Here is a 19,600-nt window from a genome sequence, read left to right as displayed (position 1 = left end):
GTCAGATTATGTCTGCCAGCGAATTCCCCAGTGTACGGGTATATCCCTTGCCTGCCTCCTGCCTCCCCCGACCACCCCTGAATCGCTGGTCCTGCGCTGCCTCGCCTCTTCAACAGGTGAGGAGAGCATTGTGTGAGAATTTTTCGGTCAGCAGTCCAGGTCTTCATCGCTTTCTTCTGTCCTACCATCCCCATCGGATCGGATATATCGGATTACATTACCCGATTGGCGCTGTGATTTGTCGCTTTTAATAATTCTCATGAACTGAAATTGAAACGATCCAACAGTCCTGTCCAGCAGTCCTGCCAGGCAATCACAAACCTCTCTAGAGGTGTTTCACTAGATTTTAATGTAACTAACTAAAAGATTGTTGAGACAGGTACTCGAAGAGTTTAGAGATATATATTGATTTTGTGGCGAGCTTGTCTGTGTTTAAAAAACAGAAGGAATCGTTTTGGATATATTCTTGATATATGCCTAGATCTCAGAGACTATAAGAGCTAAAGAAACAAAATTATGTATTATTTGTGTGCAACTTTTTGTTCCATAGATATTTTTATACCCGATACTCATAATGAGTATTGGGGTATATTAGATTTGTGGTAAAAGTAGATGTGTGTAACGTCCAGAAGGAATCGTTTCCGACCCCATAAAGTATATATATTCTTGATCAGCATCAATAGCGGAGTCGATTGAGCCATGTCTGTCTGTCCGTCTGTCCGTCCGTCCGTCTGTCCGTCCCCTTCAGCGCCTAGTGCTCAAAGACTATAAGAGCTAGAGCAACGATGTTTTGGATCCAGACTTCTGTGATATGTCACTGCTACAAGAATATTTCAAAACTTTTCCCCGCCCACTTCCGCCCCCATCGGTAAGCTACAAAGTGTTTCGGTCTGATTTATAGTTGCATTCATCAGCTTTTCAAAATTTTAAAGTTCAGCACAAACAGATTTAAGATAGCTACGTAAAAAACATAGAAAATAGCGTAATTGCAAAAAAATGCGTCTGTAATGACCGCGTATTCATATTACGTATTCTGTACATGTTGGCGTCTGCTTCTCCAGCTTATTACTGCCATAATACGTAGTCATCTTTCAAAGCTAACCTGTTAATTTCAAAATACTAAATATAATACAAACTACTACATTGAAATAATTACTGATGGAATGTATGATTGTATAGAGCTATACATAGGCACATCCATTGGCTTGTTTTCTTTATCCAGTGAATAATTTTGAATACCTTGAACCGTGACCTTTGATTTGTGTCGAACAAGTACTCTTCATTTCATCACAAACCCAGTTGAATATTTATACAGAACTTTATTTTTTTAAATGAAAAACTTAGGCTACATTGAACTCCCCCTTAATTACAAAAAATCAAATCAGTTTAATGGGCATACGTGGAAAGAATCTATTGCTATGCATTAGCAGACGTAGGTGCTGGAGCCCATGCCAGCTTAGATCTTGGGATCCTGGGGCGTTATCTTGGCGATCTTGAGGGACTCCTCCCAGATCTTGCGGCCCTTCTCCTCGTCGAGGGCTGCGGCATTGAGGGTGGCCTCCTTGCAGTCCATGAAGTACTTGCCGTTAACGTTAGCCACCTCATCGGACGTGGCCAAGTAGATGGTGGTCTGGGCACCAGCCTTGGTGGTCTTGAAAAAGCCCTTCGTGATGGCCATCATTGGCAGGTTAAGGGGGAACGGCACGTTGCGCCAGATGCCCGAGTCGATCATGCCCGGATGCAAGAAGTTCACGGTCACCCTGGTGCCCTCCAGGCGCTTGGCCAGCTCGCGGGCAAAGTAGATGTTGGCGAACTTGGAAACGTAGTAGAGGTAGGCGGCCGGGAAGCTGCCCACGGGGTTAAGCTTGTTGAGATTGACCGACGACAGGCGGTACAGCTCCGAGGCCACAATGACAATGCGAGCTGGGGCGCTCCTCTTCAGCAAATCGATGAGGAGGTGGGTCAGCAGGAAGGGTCCGTAATGATTGGTGGCCATGGTCAGCTCTACGCCGTCCTCGCTGGTCTGGCCGCGGAAGGCCAGAGCCATGCCGGCGTTGTGGATGAGCACGTCTATCTTGGACTCCGTCTTCACGATGTCGGCGGCAAACTCGCGCACCGACTTTTGGGAGCCCAGATCCAGCTTCTTGACCACAATCTTGTTGTTGTTCGTCTCCTTGACGATTTCATCTGTCGATTGGTAAGCATCTCTTAGTAAATAACTTGATTCTACATATTATTTTTAGATTGACTTACCCTTGACTGCATTTGCCGTCTCCAGGTTCCTGCAGGCCATAATGATGCGTGCTCCGCGACCAGCCAGATCCTTGGCGGTCTCCTTGCCAATGCCGCTGTTGGCGCCAGTGATGATAACGGTTTTGCCCTCCATTTTTGTCTATAAACGATGTCAAAAGTCAATCAGTTAATACGGGACCGGCACTGGGACTGAGATGGAATCAACAAGGTCTGGGCGGGTCTGAACCATCTAAACAGCAACAATTATCAAAATAATCACAGTCTCTGACTTGAATGAGGGTCTTCCTGTTTTCATACCCATTAACGGCGCTTTTAATTGCACCCCAGTGGGGAACCCGAGAGCTGAGAGCTCAGAACTTTCCGCTGACTCAAGTTCTCTAATCTGGTAATAGAGACGCAGATGCAATGCATAATATACTGGCGAACAGGTGGTAACTGTATCTATGAGATACAACTTGCGAGTAAATTATACACCTCTCTCTGCACCCAAGAGATGTGACGTACTCGCATCTGTCCGAAGTACATATGTACTGAAATATATGCACATTTAAGTTGGCGCGTCACAGCGGGCAAGGCAATTACGAAATTGCACTGAGATTCGTAGAGAATGCGGTTAAGATTGTTTGGATTGTTTACAGATCGAATAGCCGAGTTCCAGATAGAGGCTCTGCTAAACTCTGATAAATTCCACAATCGGATATCGTTGGTCGTTGATATCGTTATAGATATATCAGTTTTCCTAATAATACTATGTTTATTATCGAAGAGAATCCAAAAGCTATAGTTATAGTAGTTATGGCATGATAACTAATTAAGAATATTGAAACCAGTTCATGTGTCAAGCAACGATTCACTCCGAAACATTAGGCAAAACAACCCCATTGAACTCAGTTTCATGGGGGCCTTTCCACATTTAAAGCCATTTTCCTCAGCTATATGGGTATGGTATAGATGGTATAGATATGCATGTGTGTGTAGATATTTAATACACAGAAAACTCGAATTTTCACAATCTATCTTTAGCATTTAATCCCTATCTGTCTAAGTCTTAGTCTCAGAGTGCATATGAAAGATAGATTCGCACACCGGTCTGAGTATGGAGCCCCTGCCCTGAATACAGAATCTCAAAAGAATTTCAAACGGAAGTGGCTGGGACACAAAGTCCAAGTCCAAGTCATGTCACGATTTGAACGATCGGGGCTGTTTTGGGGGGAGTTTGGGCTGGCTGTTTTGGCTATTTGGATATGTGGGTGCTTAGAGGGGGGGAGGGGGTGGTTGCGTTACCTCGGTGAAACAACGTCCCGCCGTAATGCGCAAGTAGAAGCGAATGCTCATCAGGGTGGCCGCAATGGCCGCCGAGAGTGTCAGGAGAAAGATGTCGCGCACATAGTGCTCGGTTGGCAACCAACCGAAGACGAAACCCATCCTATAAATATGATGGCGTGTTATGTATTTGTGACAATATGGAAATCAGTTTATATAATACTTAGTTTTGAGGCAACACAGGCCAGACGACGACGGACACGACTCTCTTAAGGTAACCCCAAAACCCAAACCAGTTTGTCTTTGGATTATTTGGATTTTTTTCGGTTTACCGGTCCGGTTCGTCTGGACCCAGACATCTATCAGTTTTACAATAGCTATGAAATCGATTTGTAATGTCGAAATTTACACTTTCACTTTGCGTAATTATGATGGCTTATTATTACGTATTTTTAACGCTGTCTGTAGCCGAAATCAAAGTTCATTGGCGTCCAAACGAAAGAAGTTGGGTAAGAAGAGAGAAAGAAAGTCTGAAATTTCATGTTGTGGAGTGGAGTCGAGTTGTGTTTTCGTTTGAGTCGCTGGTGTTTGGTGTTGTGTTTTTCCCTGTCCACGTCACAAAAGATTTCTTTAAGACTGGCTCTGGTTACGCTTCCGTGCGCCGCTCGCTCCCCTTCCAGTGCGCCCAGGCACCCCGCCCCGCCCCTGAGTGCAGTCTCAGCCAGGCCGAGAAAGAGAACTGACCCGTTTTAGTGTCTTGTTGGCTGAATTTGGCCCAGAAGATCACTTGGCCAGAGCTCACGACAAGTTTAATGAACACTCACCTGTTTAGGTCCGGACTGATCTATAGTCTGCTGCAACTGCTTGTGGCCTGCACTTTGGACTAGCTCTAGCTTCGGGGAGCGGTACTGATTGGAACGGAACTCTGGGGATCCACACTGAAATACTGAAACAACCTTCGCCTTGAACGCTCGCTCAGAGACTGACGGATCGGAGCCGAGGCTGCGGATCGGATCGTCTCCACTTATTGGTATTGTTATAGTCGCTATGATAGTTGCTTTCGCTGCTCTTTCCTCTGCGGTTGTTGTTGCTGGCTGTCGTCGTGTTGGCCATGGTAACAGGTTGGCCGGCCCGGCGGAACAACTTAAAGCTTTGATTCAACGCCGCTTCTGTGGCGGAGAGTCGCTTCTCTGTGGATCCTCTTTGTGCCAGTCTTCGGCCAGGCCAGTCGGTCGGCTCTCCCAGTGGGGTCGCGAAGAGCGGCCTCAAAAAGAGCCAAGGTGAGCGAGTCTCAACGGGGGAGAGAGAGAGAGCTCAAAAGAGCCAGACAGAAGCGGGCCCTCTGGCGAGAGCTTTTGCAAGCTTGGAAAACCTCTTGGATAATTACGGAAAAATTATGTTGAAAATAATGAGGTATGTGTCAATTAAACATGGTTATAGCCGTGAGTACACGAGTATCACAGAATGAAACGCAGATAGAGAAAAATAGAAGGCGAGATTGAGAAAAAATCTGGTAAAACTAACTGAAAATGTATACAAATAATCCAAACAAGCGCATTTAAACTTTATTTTAGACACAGAAAGACTGGCCCTGGAGCCGTAGACTGTGAGGTGCATGATCAGTGCTCTCCAGGCCCCATCAACACAGACAGACCTTATTTATCGACAAACAGAATTTGTTTTGATATTTCACTATGTATTGCATATTTTCCAAATTTCGAATACTTAAACATCCAGGTACAAGAATTCTGAAGATTGAGAATTTGGAATTCTGAAGTGGAAAACTTGAAAATGGAAGGGAATCATGGTAACGGTAAAAATTGCTCTCTCTCTCTCTCTCTGCCCAAAGCAATGAAATCCACAACTGAAATAAGACCGTGCGGGAACGTTGTGAGTGACAGTCTTAATTACAGTATAATTATACTTAAGCGCCGGAATTGGTATCGGAGCCCAAGACTGCCGCATACTCTCTCAAACTCTTTCAGCGATCTCTCTCAATTTTGCTCGCACTTGTCATGAAAGATGGGAAAAACATGGAGAGAAAGAGTGGAATCACCGACCGATAGTTGTGTTATGATGCAAATTCTTGCACTTTGTTTATCCCACAATTTTAAAATATTTTTCCTGTTTACATTTTTTTGCTACATATCATCTCAAACCAAGATGTAGCTATATCGACTCGCCTGAACAGAAATATGTATGTATACTTTATAGTGTCGGAAATACTTCCTTCTCTTCGAGTATCGGATATAAGAACCCAGTACGGATGTAAGATCATAGCAATCTAGAAGTCTGACGACCCATAAATCACATTACCCACACCTTTACCAATGCACACAGCTTAGAAGCAGTTATTCTTCCTATGGTAAATATCAATCTTATTAGATTTAGAAACCCCAGAGGTCCCATCTATAAGTACATTCTTTTCCATACATTTTCCAACATATATACGTTCGATACATAGAATTTCCTTCTGACATAACTGAATGGCATGGCAGTTGTTATAAAGCGAAATAGTATGTTAATGTTATAGTAATTTTTAATTGTTTTGTTTCGTGTACAGTGGCATAGTATCTTCGATCTTCGAACAATATAAAAAGCCGATCGACCTAGCAAAAGCTTAATCAAAGCTCACCTAGTTCTCCGGCTTGTTGCTGCGTTTTTATTTGAAATAGATAATTACGGTTCCATTATCTAAAAAAATAGAATTCCACTAAGGTTGTTTAGGTGGTAATGTACATAAATACATATTTACACTAATTGCTAAGTTCACTCTGTACTTAATTTCAATTCCAATCTTCGAATACAAATAGACCACTTCAAGGACTCCTTTTGATCGCATATTAATCGATGGAGTTACCGCTGACGCTCAAGGCAGGCCGGGATGGACCGGTTTCGGTGTCCAGGTGCCTGGTGAGGGTGTTGTACCACTCGCTCATGTGCCGAGAAACGATGTTCATGAAGCGGGAGACCTTCGACTTGACCGTCGACACCAGGGTGTCGGAGAGCGATGTCTTGCGGCTGGTTGTCGGAGTTCTGGTCTTGCTGATTCTCATGATTTTGGAATCTTTGGGTGGCTCCGTGGACTGTTCTGAAGTGGGCTCCTCCACCGGCTGATCAACCTTGTATTCGTAAAAGGCGTAACGTCCCAGGGGCAGCATATCGTCCCGATCCATTTTGTCGATAGCGTTGGAGCGCACCTCATCGTCAGAATGATCGATGGACAGTGCGCGTCGCCGGCGCATAGAGGGCATCTCCCACCAGGACGTGATGCTCTCGTCCGCCTTTTGGGTCAGCCGCTTAGGCTTTGGCACCGGTACTAGCGCATCCTTGGCCCCAAAATATTTCTGGTTAGTGGGTTTTTTAGCTGGCTCAGCCTCGAGGGAACTCTCCTGAGCATGCTCATCGTCCAACGGGATCTCATGCTTGTGGATGTGGCTGAGGAAGTTCTTGCCAAGTTCTCGCTGCGCCTGCAGGAAGTCGTTGGCTGCATGCCCCATCTTCGCGGGACGACGCTTGGCTAGAGGCTCCACCTCCTCCTCAGGCTCTTCCTGCGGCATGGACTTGGTCTTGCTTATGCTGGCCTTGCTAGAGAAGGGTTCGGGAAAGAGCAAAGAGTTAAGGGTGGCTCCGAGACTCAAGCGTTTGCTCTGCTTGGGTGCGGGTAGGGCCTCGAAGAACTCCGTGGGAAGTAGTCGCAGCTTTCCACGTCCCTCAGCCCTCTCCTGCTCCGGCATGGGCGCCTGCTCCCTATCCTGCTCGGGTTCTGTATCCTCTAGAGATCGTTGGATAATTTTGAGCTGTGTCTTGGACTTGGGCTTGTACTTCCTGTAGACAACTGGCTCCGCGTCTTGCTCACTCTCCTCCCCATCCACCGACTCGATGTGCCGCAGAAGGACATCGCCCTCGGGCAGGCGGGTGTAGGACGGCGGCTCCTCAGTCTGTTCGCCGAGCTTCTTGAAGAACTTCTCCTCGTCGAACTCATCGAAGTCGAACAGGGGTTTGGCCTTGCGCTCTGGCTTTCGGATCTCGGTGATCTTCTTGGTCAGCGCCGTCTTCTTTCCGTGCCGGTTGTAGAAGTAGGGACCGCCATAGTTGGCGGCACTGCGCCTGCCGCGTCGCTTGGCCACGTCGCGGGTCTGTTCCAGCACCTGGTGCAACCAGGCCATGGCCTCGTGGGGCCTTACCTGCTGACTGGCTGACTCCTTGTGCGCCTCTCGCTTCGCAGGAGCCAACGCTGTGGGCTGGTTGAACGGCTGCAGCAGCTGGTCCAGCAGGGAGTCCGTTTCCTGTTTGTCCAGCACGAATCGGCGGTTCCGGTTGATGGTGCTCTGCAGGGATCCTCTCGAGACGGCCGTCTCTTCGATCAGACGCTGGAGCAGTCGGTCCGCGGAGCTGTAGCGATTGGAGCGGCGTGCCTCCGTCGATGCCTCGCCGCTGGCGTCGCCAGTCTCGATCTCGGTGAACTGGCAGTGCTCCAGGTCGGCCGTGGGCAGGACCCAGAAGCCCACCGACATGCTCGGCGTGATCAGCTGCAGGGGCTTGCTGGCATCGTTGGCCTTGATCAGGGGCCGCAGTGTGGAGTTTAGGGTCAGCCTCACATTATTCAGCTGCACGCGACCATCCAGACCGGAAAGGACATACTGCCAGATCTCGCTGCTGGCGAGGCGTGTCATGCTCCTGACAGTGATCGTCATGGGCTGGTCCTCCGTGTTGACCACCATGAAGGCCAATCCCCCGGAGACGGCATTGGCGCAGTGCGTGTAGAGCTTGTTGCTGGGGGCGAAGAGGTTCAGCGGCCTGGCCGGGAACACCCTTGAACCCATGACCTTCTTGAACAACGCCGTCACATACAGTGAGAAGGTGGGGCGCTCAAAGTCTACGAGGGACATCCTCTTGAAGATCACATCAAAGCCGCTGCTGGCCGCATCTCCCAGGGTCTGGGCCCAGCGTAGAGCAGCCGTGGTCTCGTCACCCAGCAGTCGCTTGCTGATGGCCTGGGCCGAGGAGGACCGCTCCTCGGGCAGAGTCAGCCACAGAGGGACGCGCAGCTGCTGAAGTGCCCTCAGAGCCGGATCACTGTCGTAGATGTAGCTTCCCAGGCTGGATTGCGGAAGCATATTGGCAGGCCTGATAGAGAAAGGGAAGGGAAAGAATTAGGATCGGTTCTATGGGAACCTTCAATGGAAACACTCACTGCGTCCAGCCAAAGGCTGCATTCAAGTCCTTGGACATGTCCACGTATCTACGCGTCTCTTCCGCACTGCTGCCCGCGGAGATGTCTGCGCCCATCACCCGCCAGTCGTCCACGTACGGCTTGAAGGTGTCCGTCATCAGCTTGAGGGTGCGCAGCTCCTGCACGTAGTCCTTGGCCCGCGAGGTGCCAAAGTCCGTGCCCAGCTGCCAGATGCAGTCCGTGATGCCCACCATGTAGGAGCTGTTGAGTATCTTCAGGGTGTGCATCGAGTCCCACTCGTCCGGGGCATACGGCACGGGGATGATCATGGTCCAGTTAACAGCACTTAAAGATGGGAAAAAGATGCTTCCATTGGAATCCGGAGTCGGAGCGCTAGCCACAAACTTACCGCGTCCAGCGATTGAAGCCCTTCCATATGATCTTTGTGGGATTGCGCAGGCGGGTGGGTGCATTGGTGGCAAAGTAGAAGTCGCCCACGAACTTGATGTGAGCATCGCCGAGCAGAGTGGCCATGCTGGTCACGGCCTTCCTGTTCTTCCCGTCCAGAGCATCGTACAGATCCTCCGGACGCACGGCGAAGCTCACGAACTTCTCGTTCACGTCGTTGTAGGGACGATTCACGTGAAGCTGGACCAGGGTGTCCGCCCTGCAGACAACCAGCAAGGAGCACAGCAGCACAGCCAAATAAAGACACCGCATTTCCATGTATAACATAAGAGAGACCTTTCCGGAGCTCGTTTGGCCCACAACTGGCCAGAGCTGCACTCTGGTCCAAGCTAAATAACCTCGAGCGGGGCGACATTCGCGGGAAATAGTTTCGGATTCCGCAGCTGTGGCTCCACCAATTCCACTGAAATCTGCGGCCCTCGGCAAGAATTTTCCGCTGAGCTCTGCCCTCAATGCGCCGAGATGACCTTTTTACGCTTCGAGACCGTAACCAAAACCGAAACCCGAATCCAAACCCAAACCCATAGACCAAACCAAAAAACCAAACACGTCGCTGAAGTGGGCCGCCAAATGAAAGAACAATTTTTATTAATGGGTTCTATTCGGTGACCTAATAAGGTTACGGTTATATTGGCCAGACCTTCCTAATCGTCCTCGATCACGGTCAAAATATATACAAAGGTGATGGGAGTATGCGGCTGACCTTAGGAATACCTGCTTCAAATAGGTGTTTTCTTGCTTAAAAAATGTTAAGAAATTCAGGGTCAGAATTCTTTGAAGTTGAGGGATAAGTACTTCTTTGCAAATTTCAATGTTTCTACTATCGGAAAGGCCTTTCTCTGTGCATTGCGAAATCAATGAAGTCTAGGAAGTTCTAGAATACATCGGATGTACTCGATGTACTCAGGATGTACTCTATGGTGTGGATAGCCTGGTGTATCCAGATCTCGCTCATGGGCTCGTCATTCTGCTCGACCGATCCGATCAATGGTATTCAGATAACGCTTTACTGAAGGAGAGACCATACCCATGAATGAATTTACATCATCAGTATTGTTACGATTCTACGGCTCGTATTTTCCGGATTGGGAATATAAAAATAGGGAGTACTTTCTACTATATAATCCACTATATGTGTTATTGGATACGTTGCAATATCTATGCCCAAGAAAGTATTTCCTTCCCGAACTAAATATTCTACATTCATATATTAGTGATATGTGAGATGATTGCAAGGTAGGCGTATACCCATTCTCGAGATCTCAGTCCTTCTTCCGTCGCGAAGAATAGCTGTGCATCGTCGATGAAAGGGATGGTAGATATAATAGTATTTTCTATTATCGAGGTTTCACTAGCTTGATTAAGAATATTCTTAATAAACCTAACTAATAATGTAAAGAAATCATGTACGATTATAATTAAAGCGTTAGATAACATACATATATGTATAATCAATCAATTAATGTCATGAAATTCTTATCAAAGAATGCAATATTGAATAAATGTATATATCATAAATGAACGTAATCATTACCATTGATATAGTTTGTAAGCGTTTCGTTGATGACACCTCACAGTAATGATATAATCATATGCTATACACAGGCCCGGCTTTAAGGCCCTTGGCGCCAAAAGTCCAGACTTCCAATATCAAAGCGCCTCGTCTCATGTATGTCCTCGGCATCATAAACAATAAAACCGGCCCTGGCTATATAAATTGATAAAGATTGATTATGATAATGGTGTTCATTGGCCCCAACTCCACCAGATAACTACAAAAAGTTATAATTAATCATTTCAATCGATATTGGCATACATTAAAATAGGGCCTAGGATTATAGACTTTTATAAAGTCGTAATTTGAGCATTATTTATAAATGATTCATAACCATATAGACCATACCTCACACACACACACACGATGATGAGGTGTACCTGGTCCGGAATGACTTAATTGAAAAATAAATAAACAATTGCTATTCTCTTCGTTGCTTTATATTTATTAGAATTATTATTTATAACAATGAATATCAAATTATTGCTTTTGAAACTGTTCCTTTGAGAATACTAGGCACAACTCAGGTGAATACTTGGACCCCGGATGGAATACAAAGCGGAGAATTGGGTACTAGAACGGAGGGAGGGGCACAAAAAACATGGGATGTGGGAAGAGCACCACAATACTGACAATGTCCGAAAAAAAACAAAACAAAAACATTCAACAAAACAAATTAAATAAATTGGAAAAACAAAGCTCGGCTAGTTAATTATTCATGCAGTGGCTTGAACACTTTCTGGTCAGTTTATTCCTCCTCCTCGCCATCCAGGATGGCCTTGAAGCTGAATGGCTGGAAGGCGTAGCCCAGGCCCTCGTAGAACTTGCTCATGAATTCCACCCAGTGAAGACGCAGGGTGTGCAGGAAAGCGGACAGACCCTCCATCAGGACGAGAATGGCCAGGGTGAACAGGCACCAGGCGCCGAAAATGATGTACAGTCCAATGATGCCGCCAACGCCGGACATCTTAAGGCCCAGCGACAACACCATGTTCCACAGCACTTCGGACAGCTCTGTAAAGTGGTTGGTTATTAGCATTAGATGGCTGTAATAGTATGAAGGTTCTTTTAACACTCACGAGCATGGGCCAGGGACAGAGCCCACAGACGGAGATAGGAGGCCGTGTGCGAGATGGTACTGAGCACATATTCGATGGTGTGGATGGCCTGGTGGATGTAGATCTCGCTCATGGGCTCATCGTCGTGGCTGTTGCCGCCGCCGCCGCCACTCTCCTCGTTGCCAGAGAAGCCCGTTGGAAGGGGAGTCTCGCCTTCGGCCACCTCCATGTTGCCAGTCAACTGGCCATTGTGTTTGGACTAAATAAAAGCAGAGAACAAACAGTAAGTAATCATATTAGTGAAAGATATATGAGTGTGCACTCACGTGGGCATTGCTCTTGCGAGTGAATTTGATGTAGAGCGGCTTGCCCAGCAGCATCCATGGGATGCAAATGAGGCCCATGATGACGAAGGTCTTCTGCACATCAGGCTGAGACTCGAACATAAACTCCTTGCAGCCCTTCGGTGGCGGCGTGTTCTTGAACAGCATCATGTTGATGAACATGATCAGCACTGAGGGGGCGCATCCGGGAGTATGGGGCTGGAAGTCTGTGTGGGAGTCGTAGGTGACCCACTTGAAGAACCTACACAGGTTGAAATAACAATTATGTTTTAGCGGATGCTGTGGGTGGGTTTTTTTAACGTATAACTCACATCATGAACACCATGTAACCGAAGAGCAGCAGAAGGAAAAGGATCTGAGGCACGAACTCCAGGAAGATTGAGGCGTACCGCTTGAAGTGTGTGAAGTTCACAACGGACATGCTTACGCCAAACACCATGTGGAGTACACCGAAGATGATCGACAGCTTCATCTTGAAGCTGTTGAGGAAGATGATCTTGTTGTCCGCCAGCTGCCAGACGGGATCCAGGCCAAAGGGATAGACACCTACAGCGGAGCTGTTGGGCGGCAGCTGCAGGCTCGGATTGGTCAGAACCGTGGATCTGTTGTAGTTGTTTACCCATCGCGAACCGAACAGATTCATCGACTTGGAGAACACGTCGTTGTATACGATGCCGGTGTAGACGGCAAACAGACCCATGAGCAGGATGATGTAGCGACCGCCGAAGAAGATGTTCCAGATCTCGCCGCCGTTGCGGATGCGGGCAAGCTTGCGCTCGCAGAGCACCATCCAGGCGCCGAAGAGAACCAGGATCAGGCCGTGGCCCAGATCGCCGAACATCACGGCGAACAGGAAGGGGAATGTAATGCACGTGTATAGGGCCGGGTTGCACTCGCGGTACGAGGCCACTCCGTAGGCGTCGATCAGGTTCTGGAAACCGCGCGTGAACTTGTTGGTGCGGTTGAAGGTCGGCGGCTGCTCGTTGGTGTCGATCACGTTGAGGAACGAGGGAATGGTGCTTCCCACGGCCGCGGAACCGTCGGAGAGCGCCTTCTGCACGACGGGCAGATCCTTGGTGGGCACCCAGCACTCGCCAATGAGGCACTTCTTGGTCACATCCATGTTGAACAGGTTCAGAGTGTGGTAGATGGCCTTCATCTTCTTGACCATGATCGACCACGAGGGCAGATTCTTGGACACTGTGGCCAGGACACGGCTGCGGTGATCCTCGGTCTGGCTAAGCACCAGCTTCAGATCCTCCAGGCGCGTGCGCACATTCTTCACCATCTCCTCACGCTCGTTGTGCGAGCTGGGACAGGGATACAGCGAGGCGTGGAACCCAGTGCACACCTTCTTGATGCGGTTCTTCAGCTGCTCGCCCTGGAAGAAGGCCACGAAGACCGTCTTGTAGATGGGATGACCGGTGGCCGGATCGTTCAGAGGCTCATCCAGGTCGGAGCGCTTCAAGAACACATTGCCGCGCGAGATGCGCCACAGCATGCGCTCGAATCCAAACACACGCTCCCGGTTGATGACACCAGCGACAAAGCCGAGGCGTCCACGATGCTGGGCAGTTGCCTCGTCACCACCGGCACCGCGGTTGCTGGAGTCCAGGTTGAGCACCTCCTGGTCGGAGAAAAAGCCCTGGGTGTTCTCGAGGACCTTGCGCAGCTCGGTCAGCTCCAGGTAGTTGGACTTCATGTTAACCTCGTTCTGGGCCAGCTCGATCATCTCCGACTCGGTCTTCTCCAGATGCGCCTCCAGGTCGATGATCTCACGTGGGTTGGGCGCCCGCGGGATGTCGTCCTGGATGTCGGGCAGCACGATGCCGTCCTTCTTGATCTCCGTCTCGATGTAGCGGATCTTGCGCTCCAGCTCATCGCAGCGCCTCACCTCAGTCACAAACTTGCGCTGGAAGGCGTTCACATTGATGTTCAGCTGTGGAGCAGGAAGCAGCAGACATTAGTCAGGGGTCTGGCAAGGCATTGAGCTAGTCTGAACTTACGTCGCGGAACTGCACACAGCCGGTTTCTCCCAGCTCAGAGACAGAGGTGTACGCAGCCTCTGGTTGTATAAACATCTGGCAAAGTGCCATTTCCTCACTACGGAACATGTCCCCCATCTTGGCGACTTCTTACGTTCCCTGCAGAGAGCGAGAGATCGGAGGGGAGAGGCGAGAGATTAGTAAAGCATTCCGTAGACATGCAATTAAAATAAAGCATACGAATAAGAGAATCGAAGACGTCGCCGCCTGCTCTAGTGACGGGCTGATTCTTTGTCTGCCCCATTTCGGAGGGGCATACAATAAGCAGCTGGCCATACAAAATGTAGATGTGGATGGGAATTGAAAAGCGAAGACCCCCTCATATACGTAATAAGCGACGACTGGTACATATGTTTATGAACAAATTTTGTTGATTTGCTCTGCCGAAGATTCTATTTATTTGTCTTTCCTTTCGTTTCCTTTGTTTTATGGAAAAGCAATTACTCTATTTTGAGCTCCAGCTGGCTGCCGGCACTCTGACTTTGCCGAATGTCATGCGGGAGACCTGAGAATCGAAGAAGCTCTAAGCATTTCGTTTGCAAATCTGTTTTCCTTAAGCCCTGACGGAATAACAAATTGCGACGTCGAGTCACGTTCTAAAGCAATTATAGCCCAAAAACCACGTAACTCACAATACCATAGGTAGTACGAAAATGTACCAGACTTTCGGTCTTACGAGTAGTTTGAAGGACAGGTACACAGCCCAAAAAAGTAGTGTGTTGTTAGAAAGGAACCGATGCTTTCAATACCCTAAGATATCAATAGTTCCTATGGTAGTTGCAAGATATTTTGATCCCATATCGGCAGCTCTTTGCAAATTTGAAATATGTACTAGTTGATAGCCTCAAACCTTGAGAATTCGTTGATGTACAAAGCCCCTCTTTACCAAAAGAATTTCTGTGGACATGAGGGACCAACGTTTAACCGAAACACTTGCTACAATTCAGATTGAAACCCGTTATAGAATGGTCACCAAAAACCATATGGATAAGGATATAATATGGAATTTATATTTCATCTAATATAAATTACACATAGTACATATGTATGTATAAGTACACGAATTCGCGTTCCAGTTCGTAGAAACGACTAATTTATGAGCAATAATTTAGATTATGGAACTTGCTTCTAAAATTCTTTGTTTATTGATGACTAGCCTCACAGACCGCGCCATTACGTACATATGTATGTTTCTGTAACTAATTTAGAAGTAAATTCTTATATTGTTTCCTTGAATCCAAGCGGTCAGAACTTATTATCTACTCCGATCTTGACCCTAAAATTTCATATATTCATTCACATGTGTATGAAGCTCTACAAGGTCAAATTCGTATATTGCATCGTATATTTCGTAGCAATCTGCTGCTTCAGTTATTTGAAGAGCCGATGCAATATTGTTTACAGCCCAAGAAAACAATTCTTATCGCTTTGTTGGCCCCAAATGCAGTACCCGCCCCAACCCACCCATAAACCCACTTGCGAGACAGCTGCGGCACGTAAAACCCACTGAAAATATGCGGGAGATCTGAATATGTTGCCCAAATTACTGATAATTACAATAGTCGTTTAATCAAGAGCTGCCAGACCATATGTAAACACTACAGTTGAGTAGAGTTCTCCCAAAATCGGTGGAACTCGGATAATGCAAGTAATTAATGTTTCTGATTTGATTAGGTCGAAACAACAGTGACGCCCTGGGGGTTGGGCAGGGGTCGGGTCGCGGTCCCGGTCCCAGTCCTGGTCCCGAGTAGGGCGACAGCTTTTGGACAGTGTGTACACACAGACATCAAGGCTTTCTGTGACATCATCGGTCCAAGCAGTCAACGACACGGAGACGTCAAAGTCGACGCTGACGCCGCACATTATCGAGCATTAATGGGCCCCGGACCCAGGATAGAATTAGCTTTTGCTTTTTTGCGGTAGATAAAACGTACGATGATGTACTACTATATATAGAGAAACGGTGCTCGAATAATTTGTAAATTTGCCATGGACATAATGGGCAGCAGCACCCTAGAATGGGCGATGACTCCTTGGCCAGACGCCAGAAAAAGAATGTGTAAAGCTGGCCCACGGAGGAGGGGCTGCATTGCAACGAAAACCAGCCAAAACTAGCACGAGAACCAGCTCGGTGGTTTCCATCGATCAATCACGTGGCAGACTTCTGAGGCAGCCGGCAGTCAGACAGTAGCCGGTTCATATTTCCGCGCGAACTGTGGATATCAAGTGCTCCACCCAATCCACCCAATCCAGTCGCTGCCACTGTTGCCCCTCTCGCCTGTTGCTGCTGATGCTTGCTGTTTTGGACAGTGCCATGCCGGCATATATATGTATCTTGAGAACGGTTTATCAGCCAAACACTTGAAACTCAGCCGCAGTATACAGTCATACTTAGACCAATGATAATTGCTTGTTTGATGGCTCTTTTCGTACTAGCTTTTCGTACTGTCCAAGGCGACATTCATTGTTGCCCACTTGCTAAAAATAGCAATGATATGAATATTCCAGTTCTAACAGCTCTAGTTAATTATTTATAATGCACATACGAATATGGGCTATTGATGTTCATTTTTTATGGCCTTATAAATGACCGATTGGCGTGTGCCCGAACAGAAGCGGTGGGAAAATCCGTATAGACTAACAGACTAACCAATATGCCGCGGATCCCAGTTAAATTTACAATTCCCTAGGGAGCCAGCAGAAAGGCAGGGAACTTCGAGCCATTCAATTAGTTTATAACCTTCATAAATTTAATGGAACAAAAAGTGGAATGTAGAATTTGGCTTTGAACCGTTGGAGGTATCAGAATGAAAGATATTTGTTTTGTTTGCGAAGGATGTATAAAGATTGTGGCTTCGATTACACAGAATCTCTAGTAAAGTTTAATTGTATGTTTCCTGTTTTCGCAATATGTAACAACAAATCTTGAAATATTTATGTGTTCCTGGAAGAGATCGCTGGTTTGCAATCTTTGAGGTTTGCGTGGCACTCCCTTAGCTCGGACACGAACCTATACAGTGGCAACCATTGTTGTTAACTCAGCGATAATGATATCGCTATAAGCATGACTATGAGTGTACTTCAGTACATACAACAAATTCCTCACTACCACACACTGTCTGATGTATGTACATATGTACATAAATACATTTAATGAAATTATGAAAACCTACGATGTTTTTCCTTTTCAAAACCAATTAATGATATGTGGCATTCGCGTTCAATTGAAACTCGCCTCGCAAACGTGGTTGAATAAATTTGATGAGCGCACTCTCGTTAATAATACCGAACACACGCACAGCACGGACCAAGGCGCGGGCCCAGAGTACTACGAGTAACTGTAAACCAGTTCAACTTCAAAACAGCAATCGAATGCGACGTTGCTTTTGGCGTTAGCTTTTCGTTGGTCATTTTCGTGATGTTTGTGCGTGTGTGTGTGTGGGTGTTGGTGTTGGTGTGAGGCGGTATACAAATGTAGGTGTCGAGTGCTTTTCCCTATGTTGTAGTTGTTGGTCCTGCATACACACGCAAGATGTGGGGAAGAGCGAGCCTTAATCACACATCGGCGGGCGGAAGGCAGAGCGCCGGCAACCCCCGTCACAGTGCACGCCCATGTCTGGGCTGGCACCGTTAATATCGCTACCACTAAAGTTTCGTTGAGTTTTTTATTCTGTTTTGTTTGTTTCTCTCTCTCTATTTCTCGCTCTTTGTGTTTCTATCGGAGCTCTCTTGGTCTTGAAACGTTTGGGCTACGTTCTATTTGTTGTTAATTCGAATTACTTCAACTTTTATTGAACAATATTGCTGTGCCCGATTTTATGAGAATTTTTTCCCCATTTTCCACTACGCTTTGTCATTCCCGTGGTGTTGCGGCAATTAACAGGCGATCGTACAAGGCAGACAACCAGGCCACCCCCAGACCCCAGAACAGGCCTGGCACACACTCATCTCATCGTTTATTAACGACAATTGCCGATACAGCAATTGACTTTCCTCAAAGTGCTTCAGCCCCAGCTCCAGAGCCCTCTGACCAGTGCGAATGATAAGCAAAGGGTGAATTGGCAAAGGCTTTGGAACCCCCCCATTCAACACGATTCCGAGTGCAGTGCTCCGCCCATTCGCTGATAAGCACGCTGAAGTTACGCAATTGGAGATCTGCGACTCGAGTGCCTTAATTCCCCAGACGCCGTATACTAAATACTTGAAAATCTAGGCTTTCTAGATTTCTCGACCAGTTCAGATTTTCCCCATTCATAAACAGCTGCATGGCGGGGGCTAATCAGCCAGTTTGATTGATTGATCGGAGTGCTTGTGGAAACGAGATCATAAATCATAATTAAAAGGAATTTATGGATCGGAATTATTGAGTTTGAGTACTACTTGAGTGCTGTTTAAGTTCAGTTCTGTGGAAGATTTTCCACTGAACACTGCAGAACGACAGCAGATCACATGATACGCGATTGCATAAAACTCAAAACTCGACTCTCCGTAACGCCTCTGGAGCGGCGAGCATGACCCACCCATACACACACGCGCAAAATAACACTCACACTCGTGCAGCGGCCCTGACGTCTGTGCGTAACGGAGAGATACTCGCGGCCAGAGACAGAGACAGAGACAAAGCTACGGTAGCAGGTATCTCTGGCTGGGCAGGTGGGAGCGGCGCAGCGTTTACACAATGGGTCCCATGACAGGCGCTCCCACTCCCGCCTAGCAGCAGTTACTAGTATATCACGTGCCGGGGGCCTTGCAATGGAGAAAATGCAGTCAATTTCCATGAAAACTGCCCGATTTCTACGGACACGTGCTTGGCTTGGACTCTGTTCTTCGTTTTTTACCCCCAACGAGACACACGCACACACACAGACGGAAGCACTCTCCCTGCAGTAGCACTTTCTTTCCAAGTCAAGATCACCTTGAACTCGATCGCAAATAATATTGGCCTGTCTGGCACTACATTGTTTGAATTGTGTTTGTGCTTTCTGGTTTTTGATTCGCTTACCTTCACAGCTCCGAAAATTGTTTTAATGCCAAAGACACCAGAGTCCCCAGAGTATGTGAGATAAATTTAGAACTTGTTTTCCTGAGTATGTTGCCGATCACACGAATCCCAAACGTCTGGTCAGTGCCAGCGTTTTCTTGCTTTTAAATTTGGCATTCGGAGAAGCAAGTAAAGCGCGATATAGCGCGGCACTCTGTGTTTGTCTAGCTCTCTCTCACGTAGCGGGCTCTCTTTCCCTCGCATGCTCACTATGTATGATCAGCGTTGTCTGTTATCAGAAATCGGAATACAAAAGTCAGAATGCTCGAAAGTTACATACATACTTACATGTACATAAGTACGTCCGCGTAGTGTAGACATTATCAATTTAAATTAATAACGCTTCAAGAACTAATTCTCGTGTCTAGATAAGAGCCTTTGATATTGATAGTTCTTT

General features: G+C 47.2%; 3 protein-coding genes across 5 annotated transcripts; all 3 read right to left on the bottom strand.

Annotated features, from left to right (window-relative positions):
- Window positions 1–1,299: 1,299 nt before the first annotated feature.
- LOC4801451 (retinol dehydrogenase 14) lies at window positions 1,300–4,531 on the bottom strand. Of its 2 annotated transcripts, XM_033385964.1 has the most exons (4): window positions 4,341–4,473; window positions 3,538–3,679; window positions 2,254–2,392; window positions 1,300–2,187 (listed from the first exon to the last, which is right to left on the bottom strand). In XM_033385964.1, exons 2-4 carry the CDS (start codon window positions 3,676–3,678, stop codon window positions 1,457–1,459), a joined length of 1,011 nt encoding a protein of 336 aa, XP_033241855.1. In that variant the 5' UTR covers window position 3,679; window positions 4,341–4,473; the 3' UTR covers window positions 1,300–1,456. The 2 variants fall into 2 exon arrangements, with proteins under 2 accessions (XP_033241855.1, XP_033241856.1); XM_033385965.1 differs by lacking the exon at window positions 3,538–3,679 and having other exon boundaries at window positions 4,341–4,531.
- Window positions 4,532–6,044: 1,513 nt separating this feature from the next.
- Window positions 6,045–9,475, bottom strand: LOC4801450 (uncharacterized). The gene is made up of 3 exons (XM_001358507.4): window positions 9,102–9,475; window positions 8,714–9,037; window positions 6,045–8,646 (listed from the first exon to the last, which is right to left on the bottom strand). Exons 1-3 carry the CDS (start codon window positions 9,425–9,427, stop codon window positions 6,360–6,362), a joined length of 2,937 nt encoding a protein of 978 aa, XP_001358544.4. The 5' UTR covers window positions 9,428–9,475; the 3' UTR covers window positions 6,045–6,359.
- A 1,664-nt stretch (window positions 9,476–11,139) lies between these two features.
- Window positions 11,140–19,250, bottom strand: Vha100-2 (V-type ATPase subunit a family protein Vha100-2). Of its 2 annotated transcripts, none has more exons than XM_001358506.5 (6): window positions 19,165–19,250; window positions 14,124–14,261; window positions 12,429–14,056; window positions 12,100–12,358; window positions 11,795–12,032; window positions 11,140–11,729 (listed from the first exon to the last, which is right to left on the bottom strand). In XM_001358506.5, the coding sequence occupies exons 2-6, from the start codon at window positions 14,238–14,240 to the stop codon at window positions 11,464–11,466; spliced, it is 2,508 nt and encodes an 835-aa protein (XP_001358543.2). In that variant the 5' UTR covers window positions 14,241–14,261; window positions 19,165–19,250; the 3' UTR covers window positions 11,140–11,463. The 2 variants fall into 2 exon arrangements, with proteins under 2 accessions (XP_001358543.2, XP_033232375.1); XM_033376484.1 differs by lacking the exon at window positions 19,165–19,250 and adding an exon at window positions 17,398–17,606 and having other exon boundaries at window positions 11,464–11,729.
- Between the last annotated feature and the right edge of the window lie 350 nt (window positions 19,251–19,600).

This window comes from Drosophila pseudoobscura, chromosome 2 (assembly GCF_009870125.1).
Source record: "Drosophila pseudoobscura strain MV-25-SWS-2005 chromosome 2, UCI_Dpse_MV25, whole genome shotgun sequence".
In the NCBI taxonomy this organism is placed as follows: Eukaryota; Metazoa; Arthropoda; class Insecta; order Diptera; family Drosophilidae; genus Drosophila; species Drosophila pseudoobscura.
The sequence above is the reverse complement of the archived record's forward strand: the minus strand, read 5'-3'. Positions and strand labels throughout refer to the sequence as shown.